General features: G+C 41.0%; 1 protein-coding gene across 1 annotated transcript in view; it reads right to left on the bottom strand.

The window, feature by feature from the left end:
• hgsnat (heparan-alpha-glucosaminide N-acetyltransferase) overlaps nucleotides 1–21,608 on the bottom strand; it is a 44,767-nt gene that overhangs the window by 19,310 nt on the left and 3,849 nt on the right. The window contains exons 2-9 of the mRNA XM_033021770.1: nucleotides 19,988–20,100; nucleotides 15,410–15,549; nucleotides 11,891–12,018; nucleotides 10,145–10,214; nucleotides 6,974–7,043; nucleotides 6,232–6,338; nucleotides 2,730–2,806; nucleotides 1,635–1,665 (exon numbers count right to left, since the gene is read on the bottom strand). Coding sequence (XP_032877661.1) covers nucleotides 1,635–1,665; nucleotides 2,730–2,806; nucleotides 6,232–6,338; nucleotides 6,974–7,043; nucleotides 10,145–10,214; nucleotides 11,891–12,018; nucleotides 15,410–15,549; nucleotides 19,988–20,100 — 736 coding nt within the window. The remainder of the gene's footprint in view (nucleotides 1–1,634; nucleotides 1,666–2,729; nucleotides 2,807–6,231; nucleotides 6,339–6,973; nucleotides 7,044–10,144; nucleotides 10,215–11,890; nucleotides 12,019–15,409; nucleotides 15,550–19,987; nucleotides 20,101–21,608) is intronic.

Raw genomic sequence — 21,608 nt, 5'->3', positions numbered from 1 at the left:
TCTGGAGATGTTGCGGAGATGAAAGTATGCAGAGCGTGTGATATTGCTGATGTGGGGGCCAAAGGAAAGTGTACTGTCCAGAATGACGCCGAGACTTTTGACATGGGAGGAGGTGGGTATGGGTGAGCCATCAACTGAAATGGTGAACGGGTGGGTTTTGGAGAGTGTGGACTTTGAGCCAATTAGCATGATTTCTGTTTTATTTCCATTGAGTTTTAGAAGGTTGAGTGACATCCAGTTGCTGATAGCTTGAAGACAGGTGGTGAGGGCAGTTGGGGGAAGGGAGGTGTTTGGTTTTGTGGAGAGGTAAAGTTGTGTATCATCGGCGTAGCAGTGAAAATTGATTCCAAAATGACGGAGAATATTGCCAAGAGGTTGAATATAGATGATAAAAAGCAGTGGCCCCAGCACCGATCCCTGAGGAACACCAAGGGTGACTGTGGTAGTTATGGATGTGACTTTATTTCCCTGGATGAACTGTTTTCTGTCATGTAGATAGGACCTGAACCAAAGTAGTGCATTGTTGTTGATGCCGGTGGAAGATAGACGTTCCAGAAGAATTGGGTGGGAGATGGTGTCAAAGGCTGCTGTGAGGTCGAGGAGGATCAGGATGGATAAGTGGCCGGTGTCAGCTGCGAGAAGGAGATCATTTGTAATTTTTACCAAGGCTGTTTCAGTGCTGTGATTGTGGCGAAAACCGGACTGAAATGGTTCATAGAGGTTATTGTTTTGAAGGTGGACTTGAAGTTGTGTCGCTACTGTCCTTTCCAGAAGTTTAGTGATGAATGGGAGGTTGGAGATGGGGCGGTAGTTATTTGGATTGTTTGGATCAGAACCTGTTTTTTTTTAGAATCAGGGTGACAGAAGCTGTTTTGAGAGAGGTAGGGACAGTAGCAGTTGATAGGGAGGAGTTAATTATGGGCGTTATGATGGGTGAGATAGAGGGCAGACAGGATTTAACCAGGACAGTAGGGATGGGATCAAGCAAGCAGGAGGAGTTCTTGGACTTGGTGATGAGTTTAGTTATTTCTTCGACTGTTGGAAGCTGGAAAGTAGATAGGGTGGAGAGTGGGGAGTCCAGTGTGGAAGTCCAGGGTGGGCTGTTGTGAGCAGATGCTGAGAAAGAGTTCAATTGGTGATGAATGCTGGTGATTTTGGTACTGAAGAAGTCCAAAAACGTATTACACTGAGTAGTGGAGGTGAGGTGATTCGAGGTTTCAGGAGGCTTAAGTAGTTTGTTGACATTGGAGAATAAAGTCCGAGTGTTATTTTCACTGTTAAAACACCTTTATGTAAATATATCAAATAAATCTCCCATATATGCACTTCACTTTTTAGGTTTATGCTAATTTGGTAAATTTTACAAAAAGAAAAAGGAATTCCATTAAAAAGGACACTAAAACAGCCCTGTTCTTCAACTAATACCAGTCTCCATGAGGACATGGATTAGAACTTCATTAAAAAGTTACGTCTGTGCATCCAGAGTGGAATTTGAACCCTTAGCTCTTTAGTTTAGAGAAACCATACTTGCAACTGAATTAACACAATCGTTTAATATTAATCATTGAGATAATTATTAACCTAAAACTACAATCTTGTCCAAAGCAAAAATAACTCCAAAAAAAAATTCTTACCACGGAAAAACTAAATCTGCCACTGTTAATCCTGAAAGAAAATTCAGAATATATTAGCATAACTGATGAAAACAGCACACATAATATTTATAGATTAATAAACCAAGTGAAAGCCATTTGCCTGTGCAGCACTTTGATGAGTTTACATAAAGCCAGTGAAAGGGTACAACCACTAACTGTAGCAATCATTATCATCAAGCTGTATTTATAACGTCTGGTCCATGTACGTGCTGGCAGATGTGCAGTTTAAATTGGCATCCTGCGCTGTATTGTGTTGTTCTATGTTTGACATCCCAAGGTGCCATCTTTAATGACATTGTGTGAGGCACCAAGACACTAGGAAATATAAAGATGACAAAAAGCCTGACTAAACGTAGACATAGAGTGATACCGTATGAAAACAGAACCTTCGACCCAACTTGCCCACACCGGCCAACATGTCCCAGCTACACTAGCCCCATTGCAAAAGTCCCAGCCTCAACTACCTCCTCTGGCAGCTTGTTCCATACATCCATCACCCTTTGTGTGAAAAAGGTACTCCTCAGATTCCTAATATATATTTTCCCCTTCGCCTTATACCTATGTCCGCTGGTCCTCGATTCACCTACTCTGGGCAAGAGACTGGGCATCTACCGGATCTATTCCTCTCATGATCTTATACACCTCTATAAGATCACCTTTTGCGCTCCAAGGAATAGAGTCCCAGCCTACTCAACCTCTCCCTATAGCTCAGACCCTCTAGCCCTGGCAACATCCTCGTAAATCTTCTCTGTACCCTTTCCAGGTATGTTATTTGGATATCTTGGTAAGTTGTAGGTTTTAACGATAATTCTGAAGGACAATAGAGGCAAAAAGGCAAGCCTGGTTCAGAAGGGATTTCCAGAAGATTACCAATCTTTGTGTATCAATATAATGATCAATCTGGCATGATCAATGAACATTTTAAGCAACCACAAAATAAACCTTCGTCACATACATCGGCAAAAACAATTTATTCACTGTATGGAAGAACTGGACAAAGAAACGGTGATGGCAACATGCACTAGAATAGCGATCACAGTCACATGCACATACACACAAAAAAGTCTGACCCACCATTCCAACTTTCATGCTTGAAGAACCAGTATCTCCCACCTCCATAGTTAACAAAGATCATGATCACCAAAGCAAACCTGGGAAAGCATAGAGAAAACTGGTTACATTCTAACCAACAATCCTACCAATAGTGCTGCCTCCCTACCTCGAATCAGGTGAAAAACACGATCAAACAAGCAAGACGCACATTATGTTAGCCGATTTATAAGCATTAAATCACTGCTTTCATCATTCTGCATTTCTATTTATAACAGCTTATTGGGGTCAGTTGCACAGGAATACAACTACATTCATATAATTATCTGTTGAGGGATAAAAACATCACAGATGTCAATGGTATGCTGTTGCCAGTCTGTTTCACCAGCCACACCAAGTGCTCAATTGTATCATAACAGCATTAAATCTCTTGCTCTAACCTTGCACTATACGTTGTTCCCTTATCATGAATCTAAATACTGCAAATGGCTCGATTGTAATCATGTATTGTCTTTCTGCTGACTGCATAGCACACAACAAAAGTTTATCACTGTACCTCGGTACACGTGACAATAAACTAAACTAAATAACCCACCCAAATAACCTAATGCCTTCTTGTATCTTACGTAGATGCAAGTTGTAAGCCATCAGGACTGAAACAGGGTTAAACATTGTTTTATTCATAAAAAGGGTATTACATAAAGTATATCATAAGTTAATGTTTTGTAGGGTTAGAATTAGGCTACTCGGTCCATCGTCTACTCTGCCATACAATCATGGCTGATCTATCTTTCCCTCAGTCCCATCCTCCGGCCTTCTTCCCATAGCCCCTGACTAATCAACAATCTGTCAATCTCCGCCTTAAAAATATCCATCGTGCCAACTTTCTAGCTGCCAAACATTGAAGGATGCTGAACAATGAAACTTGTCAAACTCAGTTTTCATTCACACTCATCTATTGTGAACGATCACAAGACCTGCAGCACCATTGCTTACAGACCACAAATACAACAAGTACACTGGCAAAAACAAAATTCCATTGTGGAATGAATGACAGCAAGTTCTATTGTCACTGCAAGATTATAATAATTGTGTGTGCTTAATGGCACATAAATCTATATATAGAATATAAAACACAAAAACAAGCCAAGAAGCCAACTAAACAATGCCGCCATTTATGCCCAACACAAATCTCCTCTCATCCTACTAGCCTCATCTCAGCCTTTGAATTTCCTATTCCTTTTTCAATAGCATACTTCCATGTAATTATGTCAAATCCTCTTTATTGCAGAAGTTCTACATTTCTAAATTACTTCCCATTAAATCTAGGAGTAAATTATCTTGAATGTATTGCCTTTTAATCTTTCACATGGAACTAGTCTCTGTGTATCATGATGAACACATTCTTAAGGATCCCCAAAAGATCAGTTCATTAGAATCCTTACTTCCAAACAAAGCCTCAATCTATTCAGTCTTTCTCATAACTTTAATCTCTCAATCCCAAATCTTCACATGGCTTTGAAATCAGACTGCCAAGATATTAAGCAACCATTTGCACCAAGAATGCAATATTTGAGTTCCCAAACAACAAGTGAAAAATCAGATTTATGCGCAGATTTCAGGTAATGCATCCCATACTGGGATTCAACAACATCTAAACTTAAGTAAGTAAGTTTAAGTAAGTAAGTTTATTGGCCAAGTATTCACATACAAGGAATTTGCCTTGGTGCTCCGCCCACAAGTAACAACATGACATACACCCTTGCCAAATTGTAGCATAACAGCATCAAATTAATCTACGTGAACTTTCACCCTTCCAAAATCCAATAGTCGTAGAATTTAGACACTTTAATATTTTAATTCCAAAACAATTCAGTCATGGATTTATAGGGACTGGGAATCAAAACAAGGAATTCAGACACATAGGTCTTCTTCAGTTATGAATGTCAGGCTTATGGACGTCATATAGAAGCAAAGGAGCATTTGGGAATGCAGCGGGATGGTAGAAAATGTATTTGCCGGCTGATGCATGGCTGCAGGCATCTAATGCCGGGTTTAATGCAGCATGCACATGGGTCTTCTCTCTTCATAGCCCACCCCCACACCAACAGTCATAAATTCATAAGATATAGGAGCAGAATTAGGCCATTCAGCACATCAAGTTTACTCCGCCATTCAATCATGGCTGATCTAGCTTTTCCTCTCAACCCCATTGTCCTGCCTTCTCCCCATAACCCATGAACCCCTTACTAATCAAAAATCTGCCAATATCCACATTAAAAATATCCATTGACGGCCTCCACAGACATCTGTAGCAATGAATTCCACAGATTCACCACCCTCTGATTAAAGAAACTCCACCTCATCTATTTTCTAAAAGTACGTATTTTTATTCATAGGCTGTGCCCTCTGGTCCGAGACTCTCCCACAAGTGGAAACATCCTCTCAACATCCACTCTATCCAGGCCTTTCACTATTCAGTAAGTCCAACTGCAACAGCCAGGAGCTGGGCCGAGCCGAGCCAAGCAGAGCTGAGAGCGCTGAGTGGACTCATGCCCTGGGGCCAGCTAGCAGTTTCTCTTCCCCCACCTGCTCATTCTCCCGTCACAAACTCTTTCTGTCTTCTTCTTGCGTATGGCGTGCACAGTCTAAAGTTGTAGGACAACTTGTTCTATTTGATCTTATTTGATTGTGCACGCCGGGTTGATTGCATTCGTTGAAACAGGGCCGAGGTTGCAAACTTCCACCCCAACTCTTTCTGTAATCTTCGCCCACAGAGGTTTTCGTTCATTTCCAACTTAATTGAATAGCAGAAGCAGCCAGTGGGGCTCAACGGCCTACTCCTGTGATTTTATGTTGAGAAGTATAATAGCATCATAAGCTAGACATCAAGCTAGAGGGAAGACACCATTTAGTGCCTCAAAAGAGGCAAGTTTTGAAGTGATGCACAGAGGTCAATGGAAAGGGGAACTAAAACAAGATATTCATATAGTTGATTGATTGAAAGATAAAGGTTGGAACCAGGCTCTTCGGCCCACCGAGTCGATGCCGATTACTGATCACCCATTTACACTAGTTCCACGTTATCCTATTTTTGCAATTTGCCACGGCTAATTAATTTACAAACCCACACATCTTCGTGGGTGTGGGAGGAAATCAGGGGACTTTGAGAAAACCCACATGGTTACAGGGACAACGTGCAAACTCCACATAGGCAGCACAGCGTCTTTGGCGCTGAGACAGCAGCTGCAACTGCAACTCTACCAACTGCACCACTACCAACTGCACCACTGTGCCACCCATTGCATCATTGCACTTTTTTTAATTAAAAAAAAATCGCAGCATAATTGTAGCAGGCAAGAGCAGGTGCTACACATCAGGATTCTATAAATCTGTGACAGTAAGCTTTCTTTCCAGCAACATGGAGCACAGTAAAGGACTTCCTTTAAAGGTTTCAATCAACTGTATTTTAGGAAAATAAGTTATGTACTGCATGGCCTATGAAATAGTCTAAAAATGGACTTACCCTCGCAAAGTGTCAAGTGAACGAAGGCGGCGGGAGCCTGCATTATGTCCAGGCACAAGGTTACTTGGACCCGTGCTGTCAGCCACACGGATTGGTGATCCCAGCTCCTTTGAAACAAAGCATACACGCTTTATAATAAAGATGTAATTGTTATAGCAATCAACACAAAGAGGAAGAGAAACCATGCTATTTTCATAAACAGATGCTATCTATATGTAGAAAAAAGAACACTTCCTTACGCCAACAGTCTAAATCAGTCTGCGATATATCTCCTTACCAGGATGTACAGTCCAAGTTTTGCTCATTTTCCTCTCCATACCCAACTTTAAGATTAACACTGTGACCAGGACTTAAATATCTGAATTATCAGGACTTGATTAACCACAATTAACCAGAACAGCACACAATATTGGCATTGTGGTCAGATCAGAGGCTTTATAGTTTAACTTCCTCATACTTGTACTCTTACCAGTTTGGTTCAACCTCACCTTTGTTCAGCATTAGAAGGGACTTGGACTCAAAATATTAACTCGGTTTCCCTTTTCACTGATTCTGTCTGACCTGTTATGTTTCAGATTGCCAGCATCTGCATCTTTATTGTTAAATGTCATTTACTGATTAGGAATTCAGTCTAATATCCAATCTCTTTCATTCTTAACTAATACCGTGTATGCAATATCCACGTGATGCCCTTTTCCTATCTTTATGTAATCTTAAGCAAATAAAGTTATTCATTACTCACAGAGTTGATTAACCGCTCCATCTCCACTTGATTTGATAGGCGGGACAATAGGTTTTTAACAGGACTCAACCTGAAGAATAAAGCAAAATTCAGCCTTTTCCCATTTCTTTATCCCGAATTGATAGAACATGGAAGACATCTGTTGTATGCACCAAAGAGTTACATATGAGCAATGCACTATACTTTGAAATTCAGTTTAATATAAGAAAATAAAAAAGTAGTATTCAAAAAGTAGTGCATCAGAATTTCTAACCCTAAATATTCCATCATATCAACCTCTTTTATAAATAACTATTCAATAATTGAGGGAGCTGAAGCAACAGTAGGGGTTTTTTTTCATCTCCATCTGAGTCCACCTCCAGTCATAGAAATTGCAGCATTGACAGATAATTCACATTTTACATCCCTTTGCAAGTACATTATGCTTAATCTAAAATCCCTTTATTCCTCTTCAACCACCCAGTAAACCATTCTGAGAAGTCTGTGTGGATGTCATTTCAGTCCAATACCAGTCATGCATTCCACACCTTACTTGTCAGAAGCATTTTATCATAACTTTCCCTTCATCTAATGTAGTGCCCTCCATAATGTTTGGGACAAAGACCCGTCATTAATTTATTTGCCTCTGGACTCCACAATTTGAGCTTTGTAATAGAAAAAAAATCACATGTGGTTAAAGTGCACATTGTCCAATTTTATTAAAGGCCATTTTTATACATTTTGGTTTTACCAAGTAGAAATTACAGCAGTGTTTACAGATAGTCCCCCCCCCCCATATTTCAGGGCACCATAATGTTCACAGGCATTTGTAATTGCTCAAGTGTGTTTAATTGCCTCCTTAATGCAGGTATAAGAGAGCTCTCAGCACCTAGTCTTTCCTCCAGTCTTTCCATCACCTTTGGAAACTTTTATTGCTGTTTATCAACATGAAGACCAAAGTTATGCCAATGAAAGTCAAAGAAGTCATTATGAGATTGAGAAACAAGAATAAAACCGTTAGAGACATCTCTCATACCTGCATTAAGGAGGCAACACACCTGACTAATTACAAACAGCTGTTAAGCCATGTGTCCCAAACATTATGGTGCCCTGAAAGGGGCAGCTATGTATAAACACAGCTGTAATTTCTACATGGTGAAACCAAAATGTATAAAAATGGCCTTTAATAAAATCTGACATTGGGCACTTTTACCACGTGTTTTTTTCTATTACAAATCTCAAATTGTGGAGTACAGAGGCAAATAAATAAATGATGGGTCTTTATCCCAAACATTATGGAGGGCACTGTAGATCAGGTGCTCCAACGAATAGATTGGGTGGACGCACAGAGTCTCTTGCCCAGCGTAGGGGAAATCGAGAACCAGAGGGCATATGTTTAAGGTAAAAGGGGAAAGATTTTACAGGAATCTGAGGGGCAACCTTTTCACACAAAGAGTGGTGAGTGCATAGAACGTGCTGCCAGAGGTCTTGAGGCAGGGACTATTTCAACATTTAGGAAGCAATTAGACAGGTACATGGATAGGATAGGTTTAGAGGGATGTGGGCCAAACACAGGTAAGTGGGACTAGTGTGGATGGGACATGTTGGTCGGTGTAGGCATGTTGGGCTGAAGGGCCTGTTTCCACACTATATGACTATGACTGTATGAATCGATCTTAATTCATTACTTGGTGGATACAATCTATACCCATTCCTCTATTACATTTTAGTGCTATCAAAACAGGATTTGAACAAAATGAAACTGGCTTGGTGGCAGTTAGATACAATAATACAATTCAAGGTCTTACATAGACTACACTTCTCTAAAATAAAACTAAATAGAATCTTCCCACAAATCTCTCCTATTTGTGATAAATGTCTACATTTAGAGGCTAATTTAACACATACGTTTGCAAACTGTATAAAACTTAAACATTTCTGGACAGATATTTTTGAAATAACTTCAGAAGTTATTAATACAAAACTGGACCCAGACACAAAATTAATAATACTTGGAATATCAGAACAAAGCTTAACACTCACAACAAACCAAAGAAACTTCCTCAATTACAGTATAATAACCGGAAAAAAAATTAATATTAAAATTTTGGAAAGGCCCTACAACCCCCACAATTAAAATGTGGATTACGGAAATGTCGGAGACCCTATACTTAGAAAGAATTAGACTTGTCTTAATGGACAAACAAGATCTTTTCCATAAAATTTGGGCTCCATTCATTAACTATCTGAAGGGATAGATTGGCACAGCACGAGGACCCAGCTGAAACTTGACCTCAGGAACAGATGAAAAGCTATACTTTATAACCTACGAACCTATCTCCATTGATGTATTACAGGTAACCCATTCCACCTCCCTTGTTTTTCTGTTGTGTTTTTTTTCTTTTTGCTTTCTTTTTTATTTGTAACTTTCTACTCTCTCTTTTTCTCGCTTTCTATAAAAAATAAAAATACTAGAAGCAGAAGTAATTGATAATGGAAAATTTTAATAATGTATGACTGATGTATATGAAAAGTTTTTTTTTTACTATAATATGTAACTACATTTTATAATATGTCTACTAATAAATAAATTAAAAAAATAAAAAAAAGATATTGATCAAGAGCAGAAGGTCATGGAGGGAAAACTGCAGAGATTTATTATAACATCAAAGACATTTTTAGTAAGGACTGAAAAAAAATGCTACTTTTATAGTTTGGATAAAGATAATCAAGCGAAGCTCCAACAGGTCAAAACAATAATAGGATTTTGACATAATAGATTTGAAAAAACTGTAGTCAGCTGGCAGCTAAGTTGGAAATGAAGTTAATCACAGAGAGAAACAGGAGCAGCTAGTAACACATTATGTAGATAGTTATTAAATTTGGAGTGATTGTCCTGGTGTCGGTGAAGGAAGAGGAATCTATTGGAAATGAAAGAACATAAAAGAACATGGAGATGCAGATTGCAGTCAAGTATTCTTCATGCCAGCATTTACAATGTTAATCACTTAACAGGAACTTGTTTAACACGATAAGCTAAAAAGATTTACAAGCTAAAATACTTTAAGTGCAGCCATGAGACTAATTGTTGACAGCTGTGACTCTACAGCTAACTTTTCTAGACAGCTCGATAGATGCATGCTAAAAATTATATGTTCATTCATTGAGTGATTCTTAAATTATTGCACTTACCCCTTCAAGAATTGTCCTAAACATACAAAAATGACCAATCCAAGGTAGGCAAGGAATGCATATAAAATTGCTGTGGAATTAACACAAAAAGTTTATTTTATAAAGTCTATATGTCATTATAGCACATAATCAGAAAGTCTGAAAAGTTAAAGCATAAGTAAAATAACAGAATTTGTGCAAATGGGAATAGTTTACTTAAATATATCCTACAAGATATTGTAATCAGTACTTCGTATATGAATCTTTAACATGCACATATATTTTGCATATAGCTGCATAAAGAAATCTTGCTTCATTCTCTCTCGTGAAATCGAAGTACCTTGTTCCAGTTCTCTTGACAAAATACTCTCTAAGACAGTGATTAAAGTGCTACTTGTCTCTCTCTCTGTACTTGTTTCTGCACTTGCGAAAAGCATTAAGCTTCTTGCTTTAGAATAGACAATAGGTGCAGGAGTAGGCCATTCGGCCCATCGAGCCAGCACCGCCATTCAATTTGATCATGGCTGATCATCCCCAATTAGTACCCCGTTCCTGCCTTCTCCCCATATCCCGACTCCGCTATTTTAAAGAGCCCTATCTAGCTCTCTCTTGAAAGCATCCAGAGAACCCGCCTCCACCGCCCTCTGAGGCAGAGAATTTCACAGACTCACCACTCTGTGAGAAAAAGTGTTTCCTCGTCTCCGTTCTAAATGACTTACTCCTTATTCTTAAACGGTGGCCCCTGGTTCTGGACTCCCCCAACATCGGGAACATGTTTCCTGCTTCTAGCTTGTCCAAACCCTTAACAATCTTATATGTTTCAATGAGATTCCCTCTCATCCTTCTAAAGTCCAGAGTGTACACGCAGATGGCTTAAGCGCAGCCCACCTGCAGTCCGTCTGTTTTTTTTTCTTTCTTTTTGTTTCTTGTCATGTTTCAGTTAATTTTGTTTTATTAATTTGTGTATGTGTGTGGGTGGGGTGGGAGAAACATGCTTTGGTCTTCCTTCCGGGGATGCGACTTTGTTTTTTTGTCGTATTCCCCGTCTCCGTCTGCGCCGAGGCCTAATGGCGGAGCTTGCGGCATCGGTGCCGTAGCGGCGGCAGCAGCAGTGGAGACCCGACTCGGCCCCAGGAACCATGGCGGCGGCAGCAGCAGTGGAGACCTGACTCGGCCCCGAAGCTGTGGCTGCGGCGGCAGCAGCAGCGGAGACCCGACTCGGCCCTGAAGTTGCGGCGGCGGCAGCAGCAGCGGAGACTCGACACGGCCCCGAAGCTGTGGCGGCTGCGGCAGCAGCAGCGGAGACCCGACGCGGCCCCGAAGCTGTGGCGGCGGCGGCAGCAGCAGCGGAGACCCGACTCGGCCCCGAAGTTGTAGCGGCGGCGGCAGCAGCAGCAGAGACCCGACTCGGCCCCGGAACCGTGGCGGCGGCAGTGGAGACCCGACTCTCGGAGCTGTGGCGGCGGCAGCAACAACCGTCGCCTCGGCGCAGAGGGAGAACAAAGGGAAGAGACAGAGACTTTAAGATTTTGCCTTCCACCACAGTGAGGAGGTGTTTGGTGAACTCACTGTGGTGGATGTTAAATTTGTGTTGATTGTGTGTTTTTGTCATTTTTTAATTATATGTATGACTGCAGGGAAACAACATTTCGTTCAGACCGAAAGGTCTGAATGACAATAAACGAATCTAATCTAATCTAATCTAAAAGAGCTGCTCCATTCTCTCAGCACAAAATAAAAAACAGCAACTCTTCATAATGTACATACGAAGATTGTTGTTGATGGGTTCTTTGTCCATAAAGATTTTGTAGTTCACTGATCCATTCGCATCACTCCGGTTGGCCTTTGTCTCCCTTAAGGAATAGTGTCCAAGCTCACCAAAGCTTCCATGGACCCTGAAAGAAGCATACACAAAGGCAACCTAAATAAGAACTGAACATTCATTTTAGATACTCATGCTTCAAAATGATTTTACTCCACTTTTCCAGACTATTTACTTCCCAATTGAATTTTTATATTTATTGCATTTTTAATAATGTTGCTCTTGTACTTTCATTAATGCCCTTTATTTCTAAATATAAATATTTGTTTTGAAATTAAAGGAATAATCTGTTGTTCCCCTTTACAGCTCTCAACCCATCGTTTGTTTCTAAACTGGCCCTGACATCTCTTGTTGCCTTGCACCATATCTTTTGCCATTATATGTCTTCCACCCTATAACATACTTTTCCTTGTATTTTTTTTGTCCCTTTTCCACCTTCTTTTCATTAAAAACTTGCTCTACCTCTAAACTTGCTCCAGTTCAAATAATTGGCAAGCACCAGAAATTTTTCAATTTCTCTCTCTACAGATACTCCTTGATCTCTGCAATATTTTCTATTTCTACCCTATATATATATTAGTTTAATAACTTAATAAGCAGACTAAAGAATTGGACAAGCAGAAGAATTTAAGGAATTGGATCAACGATAAGCTATGATGCTCAGTCTACCTCCATCATTCAGGAGCAGATCTTTGACATTGTCCACTTTGTTGCCCAGGCCCCATTTCTCTTGATTTCCTTGCAATACAAAAATCTATTAGTCTATGATTGAATACCTCATGCCCTCTAGGGAATTCCAAAGATTCACATTTCTCCAATTTTTTTTCCATGCAGAAATCATGACCTGGAATTCTGTGCCTCAAAAGGGATTAAATAGTGACTTTCAATCAAAATTGGACAGATAGTTAATGGAGAAAATATAACATAGGTGCACAAAGAAATATGTGAACAGACAAGATTGCTCACAGTGGATTTAGATTTGAAATGGCCAATGTTGAATCAAATCTAGCCTAAGAAATATTATAGAAACATAGACATAGAAACATAGAAAATAGATGCAGGAGGAGGCCATTCGGCCCTTCGAGCCAGCACCGCCATTCACTGTGATCATGGCTGATCGTCCCCTATCAATAACCCGTGCCTGCCTTCTCCCCATATCCCTTGACTCCACTAGCCCCTAGAGCTCTATCTAACTCTCTCTTAAATCCATCCAGTGATTTGGCCTCCACTGCCCTCTGTGGCAGGGAATTCCATAAATTCACAACTCTCTGGGAGAAAAAGTTTTTCTCACCTCAGTCTTAAATGACCTCCCCTTTATTCTAAGACTGTGGCCCCGGGTTCTGGACTCGCCCTACATAGGGAACATTTTTCCTGCATCTAGCTTGTCCAGTCCATTTATAATTTCATATGTTTCTATAAGATCCCCCCTCATATTTCTAAACTCCAGTGAATACAAGCCTAGTCTTTTCAATCTTTCCTCATTTGACAGTCCCGCCATCCCAGGGATCAATCCCGTGAACCTACGCTGCACTGCCTCAATCACAAGGATGTCCTTCCTCAAATTAGGAGACCAAAACTGTACACAATACTCCAGATGTGGTCTCACCAGAGCCCTATACAACTGCAGAAGAACCTCACTACTCCTATACTGAAATCCTCTTGTTATGAAGGCCAATATTCCATTAGCTTTCTTCACTGCCTGCTGTACCTGCACGCCAACTTTCTTCACTGCCTGCTGTACCTGCACGCTAACTTTCAGTGACCGGTGTACAAGGACACCCAGGTCTCGCTGTACCTCCCCCTTACCTAACCTAACCCCGTTGAGATAATAATCTACCCCCTCGGTTATTCCGGTTCTATCTCAGTTCTAAATGATTGGCACTTTAACCAGAAACATCCTGAGCACCAAACTGCATCCTCCAACCCCTCCCAAGCTATAGATACCCAAGCTAAAGGAAGCAAGCTTTCAGCTTCTAACCTGTCAAACCCTCCAAAACAAAAACAGGATAGGCCATTTGGTTTCTCTTGCCCACATCCTTGTTGATCTTTAACAGCAACACTTTCTTGCACTGAACCAAGAACTCAATCCCCTCAACATCAAAAAAATATTTGATTCTTGCCTGTTTCATTGCTCCTAATTTTCAGTTGAAGACTCAGAACTAGACCAAGTCAAGAATTTGCACCAGAGCCAGACCTATCATGCCAATGTAAACAAGAGCCATTCTTAAATGTGCTATTCACACGACAATTATATTAAGTCTATCATCTTAACATGGATAAATTACTGAAATGGGGCATCATGCATTGACTTGAACCTAAGTGTTTAGTTAGAACATAAGCCCTACTCACATAATCAGGTGGCCAGGCTCTACTCGAGGAAATTAATTCACCAACATTTACGCATGGACTGATGAATGGAAAATAATATTCACACTAGGGCAGGGCCAAACAATGATCAACTCTAGTCTGTAACATCTATCCTTGATATTCAATGGAATTGCCATTCCCAAATTCCTCTCAGCAAGATCCTGGGAATCCTAGTGACCAGAAACTCAACTGGACCAACAAGATAAGCCTTGTTGCTCCAAGCAGGATGGTTGGGCAATCTGCAGTGAGCAACTCACCTTCTGACAGTACAGCCTAACCATCTGAAGCAAGAATACTTGCTACTTGCCTGGATGAGTACAGCATCAATTAATTTCAATAGGTAACCCACTGGATTGGCACTACCCAAAATACTCGTGTTCATAAGTTACAGGAGCAGAATTAGGCCATTCAGCTCATCGTCTACTTCACCATTCAACCATGGCTGATCTATCTTTCCCTTTCAACTCCATTCTCCTGCCTTCTCCTCATAACCCAACACCTTTACTAATCAAAAATATGTAAATCTCCACCTTAAAAATATCCATTGACTTGGCCTATACAGCCCTCTGTGGCAATGACATCCACAGATTCACCACCATCTGAAATTCCTCCTCATCTCGCTTCTAAAGGTACATTCTTTTATTCTGAGGTTATGGCCTCTGGTTCTAGACTCTCCCACTAGTGGGGGCATCTCCACATCCACTCGATCCAGGCCTTTCACTATTCGAAAAGTTTCCATTAAATCCCCCGCTCATGTAGAAGCCAAGAAGTATACCATCTACAAAATATACTGAAATTATTTTTCATGACTAGTCCAACGGTTCATTACTGACATCAAACAGGCCAAGAGCAGTACTTATATATGAACACTAATGCCAGCATATATCCTGACAAGTTTCTGACTTGGAAATTTACCAGACCTTCACCGTCAATGTGTCTAAATCTTGCAACTTCCTCCCAAGTAACTGTGGGAGAACCTTCATTAGAAGGAGTGCAATGGTTTAAGCACTAACACCTTCTCATAGACAATAAGGGTGTGCAATAATTGCTGGCCTTACCAACACCACCCAGATCTTAAAAGTTAATTTTAAACTAACCTGCACACCTCAACTGTCATGTTCAGCTGTATTGTGACTGCATGTTTGGTGCTAATGGCAAACGTTGATTTCCCTGGTTGTTTTTGTTGATGTTCTCCAACTTTCTCTGAAGGAACGTTACCAAGGTTCTGAAACTTGCACTGAGAAACAAAAAAATAGATAAGTAAAACATTAGCTCTTAATTTATACTTTCCTATACAATTATTTTAACATATTATAAACCCTATCACAGGAGATGTAACCAATAATTAGCACCAGAAAATTGAAATGTACTCAAGTTTAATCTAAAATCTCTTCCATCACTATTTAAATTGGGTCAACTCAAGAAGTTATGGGCGACCCCTGCCTCACATATTCTGTATCTCAAATATTTTGATGGTGATTCATTAATTCCATAAGGGTGAATTCTTGTTACCTGTGCTGTTGTTACATGGGGTTTGCCTTATGCAGCACCTTTAAAATCTTATAGCACAATTTGATGCTGTCACACATGGAGATATGAAGAGCAGCATTGCTTAACAGCAACTTAACAGCTTTGATGTATAGAGGGATCTTGGGGTCCAAGTCCATAGCTCTCTGAACACAGGTAAATATGCAACACAAGTTGGCATATGATATCCTTGCCTTCATAAGTCGGGCCATTGCTTTTAAACGTCAGGAGGCCACATTGCAGCTTTACAAAACCTTGGTTCCACCTCCTTTATACTGCGCACAGTTCTGATCACCTCACCACAGAAAGGATGTGGAGATTTTAAAGACGGGTGCAGAAGAGATTTACCAGAATGCTGCCTGGATTAGAGGGTATTAGCTATGAGGAGAGTTTGGACAAAGTTGGTTTGTTTTCTCTGAAGCGCCAGAGGTTGAGGGGAGATCTGATAAAAGAATATAAAATGATGAGAGGCATAGATAAGGCATACAGTCAGAGCCCTTTTCCCAAATTAGAAATGTCAAAGAATAGAGGGCAAAGCTTTAACATTAAATGGGAGAAAGTTTAAAGAAGTTCAAAAATGATCAGCATCAAAAAAATTAACAAGAGCCAGATCACGACTTCACAAATGTTTAAGAAAAAACTGCAGATGCTGGAAAAATCGAAGGTAGACAAAAATGCTGGAGAAACTCAGCTGGTGAGGCAGCATCTATGGAGCAAAGGAATGGGCAATGTTTCTCAGTCTGTGGAAGAGTCTCGACCCAAAACGTCACCTATTCCTTCGCTCCATAGATGCTTCATTGACATGTCATTCAAAAATGACTTTTCCCATGTCAAATTAAGAAATTCACGCAAGGAATGCTGTTCAAATCACATTCATTGTCTTAATATTATTTTAGAAGTTTCTTAATATCAAAACTACATATTAGGAAATTAACCAAATCACAAAATGGAAATACAGATTCACTCGGCGAATTGTGGTAATGGAACTTAAGAGTTTGTATTGAGTCCACTTCCCTTTGCCCCATAGACCTGCACTTTACTTTCCCTTACTAGCCTATCCTATTCCATTTTGAAACAGCCAATAGTTTACACTCCCATTTTACATGCACAGCAGTAGTTATACACCAATATATACAATAATAATAATAATATAATAATAATAATGATAATAATAATAATAACTTTTATTGTCATTGCACATAAGCGCAACGAGATTTGGTATGCAGCTTCCATCCGATGTCATAACTTAAATAACTAATAAAATTTAGATTTAGATACCCCGAGAACATGGTTTGTAAAAAGAACATTACAACAGTAAAATAGTCAAAACAGTTCAAACAGACTAAAGTGCAGATGTGTCTGTGCGACGTGACCATCCGAGGGAGACAGTCCATGGGGGTGGGGGGCACTCAGCAGGGCCGGTTCAGAGCCGCTAAAGCTCTGGGAATTAAGCTGTTCCTGAGTCTGGAGGTTCGGGCGTAGAAGGCCTTGTAACGTCTGCCAGAGGGAAGTAGTTTGAACAGTCTATTACAAGGGTGTGAGGAGTCTTTATGGATGCTGACGGCCTTCCTGAGGCACCGTGTGTGGTAGATGCCCTCCAAGGCTGGTAGCTGTGTCCCAATAATCTTCTGCGCTCTGTGGACAACGCGCTGAAGAGCTCTCCTCTCCGCCTCCGTGCAGCTGAGATACCACACAGAGATGTCATACGTTAATATGTTCTCTGTGGTGCAGCGGTAGAAGGTTGTCAGCAGCTGTTGGGGCAGACCAGTCTTTTTTAATGTTCTCAGGAAGAACAGTCATTGCCGTGCCTTTGTTACCAGCACAGACGGTGTTGGTGGACCACGTGATGTCTTCCGAAATGCGAGTGCCCAGAAACTTAAAGCTGGACACTCTCTCCACACTGTCCCCGTAGATGGAGATTGGGGCGTATTCTCCATTATGTGACCTCCTGAAGTCAATAATCAGCTCCTTAGTCTTGGAGGTGTTTAGTGACAAGTTGTTACGCGAGCACCAGTCCGCCAGGTTTTGCACCTCCGCTCTGTATTCTCTTCTCTTGCTTCTCTTGCGTCTCACCTGTACCTTTAGTCTTTTAAGTTTATGCCATCTTCCACTTGAATTATCAGCAAGTAAAAACTTATTTTCTCCAATTATCAATGAACCTATCATGTGGTTCAACAGTGCTAGTGGGCTGCCAGTTGACTCATGACTATTCCTTGAAATTCCATATCAAGCAGGGTGCAAGGCCACCAAATTCAAATCCATGTTCCTACCATTTCAAGCAGGGTGCAAGGCCACCAAATTCAAAGGCAGTTTCCTACCACTTCAAGCAGGGTGCAAGGCCACCAAATTCAAGTGCAGTTTCATTCCACTTCAAGCAGGGTGCAAGGCCACTGAATTCAAGTGTAGTTTCATACCACTTTCAGCAGGGTGCAAGGCCACCAAATTCAGTGCAGTTTCATACCACTTCAAGCAGGCGCAAGGCCGCCAAATTCAAGTGCAGTTTCATTCCACTTCAAGCAGGGTGCAAGGCCACCAAATTCAAATGCAGCTTCATACCATTTCATGCAGGGTGAAACCACCATAAAACCACACAAAACACCAAACTCACAGTTCAGTAGACATGAGTTGTGACCACTCCGTCCGCCATCATGCAGAGACTGAGCCACACCCATACTTCTGGGTTTTATAACCCCTCCCACTCCCACCAGAAAAGGTGTGGCTTTCATGGCGTGATTGACAGGAGAGAGATTCTCAACATTATTTAAACACTAATAACAATTTTATTTTTCATTGATGGGAAGAATTCTCTGCACCTGCTCAGCGGAGGGGGGACTGAGTAAGATGGCCAAAAATCACAGCCGTAAGTGGTAGCGTTTTAACTAAAATCAATATACAGTGCAAACAGGAAGTAAGTGCATTTGCAGTTGTGCCTTTTAACTTCAAACCATTTGCAGTAAGTAGTGCCTTTTAACTTCAAACCATTTGCAGTAAGTAGTGCCTTTCAACTTCAAACCAAAGCACCCAAGCTACCATTTGCAGTAAGTATGCCTTTTAACTTCAAGCCAAAGCACCCAAGCCGCCATTTGCAGTAAGTAGTGCCTTTCAACTTCATGACACCATTTGCAGTAAGTAGTGCCTTTCAACTTCAAGCCAAAGCTCCCAAGCCACCATTTGCAGTGAGTAGTGCCTTTCAACTTCAAACCAAAGCTCCCAAGCCACCATTTGCAGTAAGTAGTGCCTTTCAACTTCATGCCACCATTTGCAGTAAGTAGTGCCTTTCAACTTCAAGCCAAAGCTCCCACCCCCATTTGCAGTAAGTTGTGCCTTTTAACTTCAAGCCAAAGCACCCAAGCCGCCATTTGCAGTAAGTAGTGCCTTTCAACTTCAAGCCAAAGCACCCAAACAACCATTTGCAGGCAGTGCCTTATTACTTCAAACAAACCATATTTTCATTTTCAAACCACATTAAGGGGACTCACAGTTGTGTTGACATTTGTTCAGTGTTAATCAGAGCTCAGAGAGACGTGACCCTTGGCTTCATCCATCTTGCAGAGACTGAGTGAGGCACACCACTTCCTGGTTTTATAGTCCCTCCCCCTCCCTCCAGCAGGGGCAGCAGAGAGAATGGTGAATTTAAAAAAAAAACATTAATATCTCTCTAATTTGTCATAGATGGGAAAAATCCTCTGCACCCGTAAGGCGGAGGGGGGGTCTGAGCGAGGTGGCCAAATGACGGCCGTAGGTGCCAACTTTAAATACAGCAATTAACCAAATTTTTTTTTAAAACAAGTAACACTTCTTAACCAAATAATAAAAATAATATACAATGTAATGCTTACCTTAACGATTATATAAATGTACTTCAGCAGAAACTTGAAGCCTTGTAAAACAACAGTATGAAACTCACCCAAAAGCAGAAACTGCACACACATGCACAGAAATTTTAAAAATGGAACAAAAATAAAGTTCTCTACTAAATACTGATTCATAAAATTAGCCACAACTAGTCCTTTATTAGAGGTCTCGTCCATCTTTATTACAGTGGCATCTCGTCACCCTCAATAGTTTAGTTCTGTTGTGGCATAAGAGCTCTGTGGAGAGTACACTGATAAAACCAGATGCAACAACTTAACATACTTCACACTTACCTGGTAACAGTTATCTGACAGCCAGGAGACGACGAGTTCATTGGACAATTTATTATAAACAGTTAAAACTGCTTGATCCATCTCAAGTTTATGATGCTTTCCGTCGGGCAACTCTGTCAAGACATAAAATAATACTCAAAAACTAATATGAAAGCTCAAAAGTAACCAAGCAAATACAGCTCTTACAATTAAAAAAACTGCAGAAGCTGAATATCTGAAATAGAGAATTAAAACAATTGTAATTGGGGAATATTAAAGTGATTTTAATCACAATGATGATAAGTATAATGGGAAAGCATGTTGACATTAGCTATCTTTCCTGTCAGCAACTGTCAATGTCAGGAATGAACAGCTAAAGAATTACGATGCATTTTTAATTAAACAGTTTTTAGCTGGGTGAACAATGGATGGAAGTGAAGGTGCTCCTGACTATTGCTTTAGGGCAGCTAACAGATCTGTCAGCACACTCGTAAACACATGTGGCATGCATCCTGCTCACAAACCATGTGCTTCAGGAAGTTAATGATTATTGCTCATTCTGTTGTGAGGTCAGACAACTCACCCACTCTTAGTTTAGTGTGAAGATACAACATAGAAACATGCCCTTCAGCCGACTGTCCATGCCGACCATCGCTCACCCATTCACACTAGTTCTATCTTCTCCCACCTTCATATCCACCCCCGACACACCATGGACAATTTAGAGGCCAATTAACTTACAAACCCGCACGTCTTTGGGATGAGAGGAAACCAGAGCACCCGAAGGAAACCCACACGATCACAGGGAGAACGTGTAATCTTCATACAGACAGCACCCGTGGTCAGGATCGAACCCTTGTTTCTGATATTACGCGGCAACAGCTCTACTGGCTGCGGCACTGTGCTGCCTAATTGAATTCATAGAAACATAGAACATAGAAATTAGGTGCAGGAGTAGGCCATTCGGCCCTTCGAGCCTGCACCGCCATTCAATATGATCATGGCTGATCATCCAACTCAGTATCCCGTACCTGCCTTCTCTCCATACCCTCTGATCCCCTTAGCCACAAGGGCCACATCTAACTCCCTCTTAAATATAGCCAATGAACTGGCCTCGACTACCCTCTGTGGCAGAGAGTTCCAGAGATTCACCACTCTCTGTGTGAAAAAAGTTCTTCTCATCTCGGTTTTAAAGGATTTCCCCCTTATCCTTAAGCTGTGACCCCTTGTCCTGGACTTCCCCAACATCGGGAGTAATCTTCCTGCATCTAGCCTGTCCAACCCTTTAAGAATTTTGTAAGTTTCTATAAGATCCCCTCTCAATCTCCTAAATTCTAGAGAGTATAAACCAAGTCTATCCAGTCTTTCTTCATAAGACAGTCCTGACATCCCAGGAATCAGTCTGGTGAACCTTCTCTGCACTCCCTCTATGGCAATAATGTCCTTCCTCAGATTTGGAGACCAAAACTGTACGCAATACTCCAGGTGTGGTCTCACCAAGACCCTGTACAACTGCAGTAGAACCTCCCTGCTCCTATACTCAAATCCTTTTGCTATGAAAGCTAACATACCATTCGCTTTCTTCACTGCCTGCTGCACCTGCATGCCCACTTTCAATGATTGGTGTACCATGACACCCAGG

This window comes from Amblyraja radiata, chromosome 1, assembly GCF_010909765.2.
Source record: "Amblyraja radiata isolate CabotCenter1 chromosome 1, sAmbRad1.1.pri, whole genome shotgun sequence".
NCBI classification, from domain to species: Eukaryota; Metazoa; Chordata; class Chondrichthyes; order Rajiformes; family Rajidae; genus Amblyraja; species Amblyraja radiata.
Note: the sequence above shows the minus strand (reverse complement) of the source record. Positions and strands in the feature narration are given on the sequence as shown.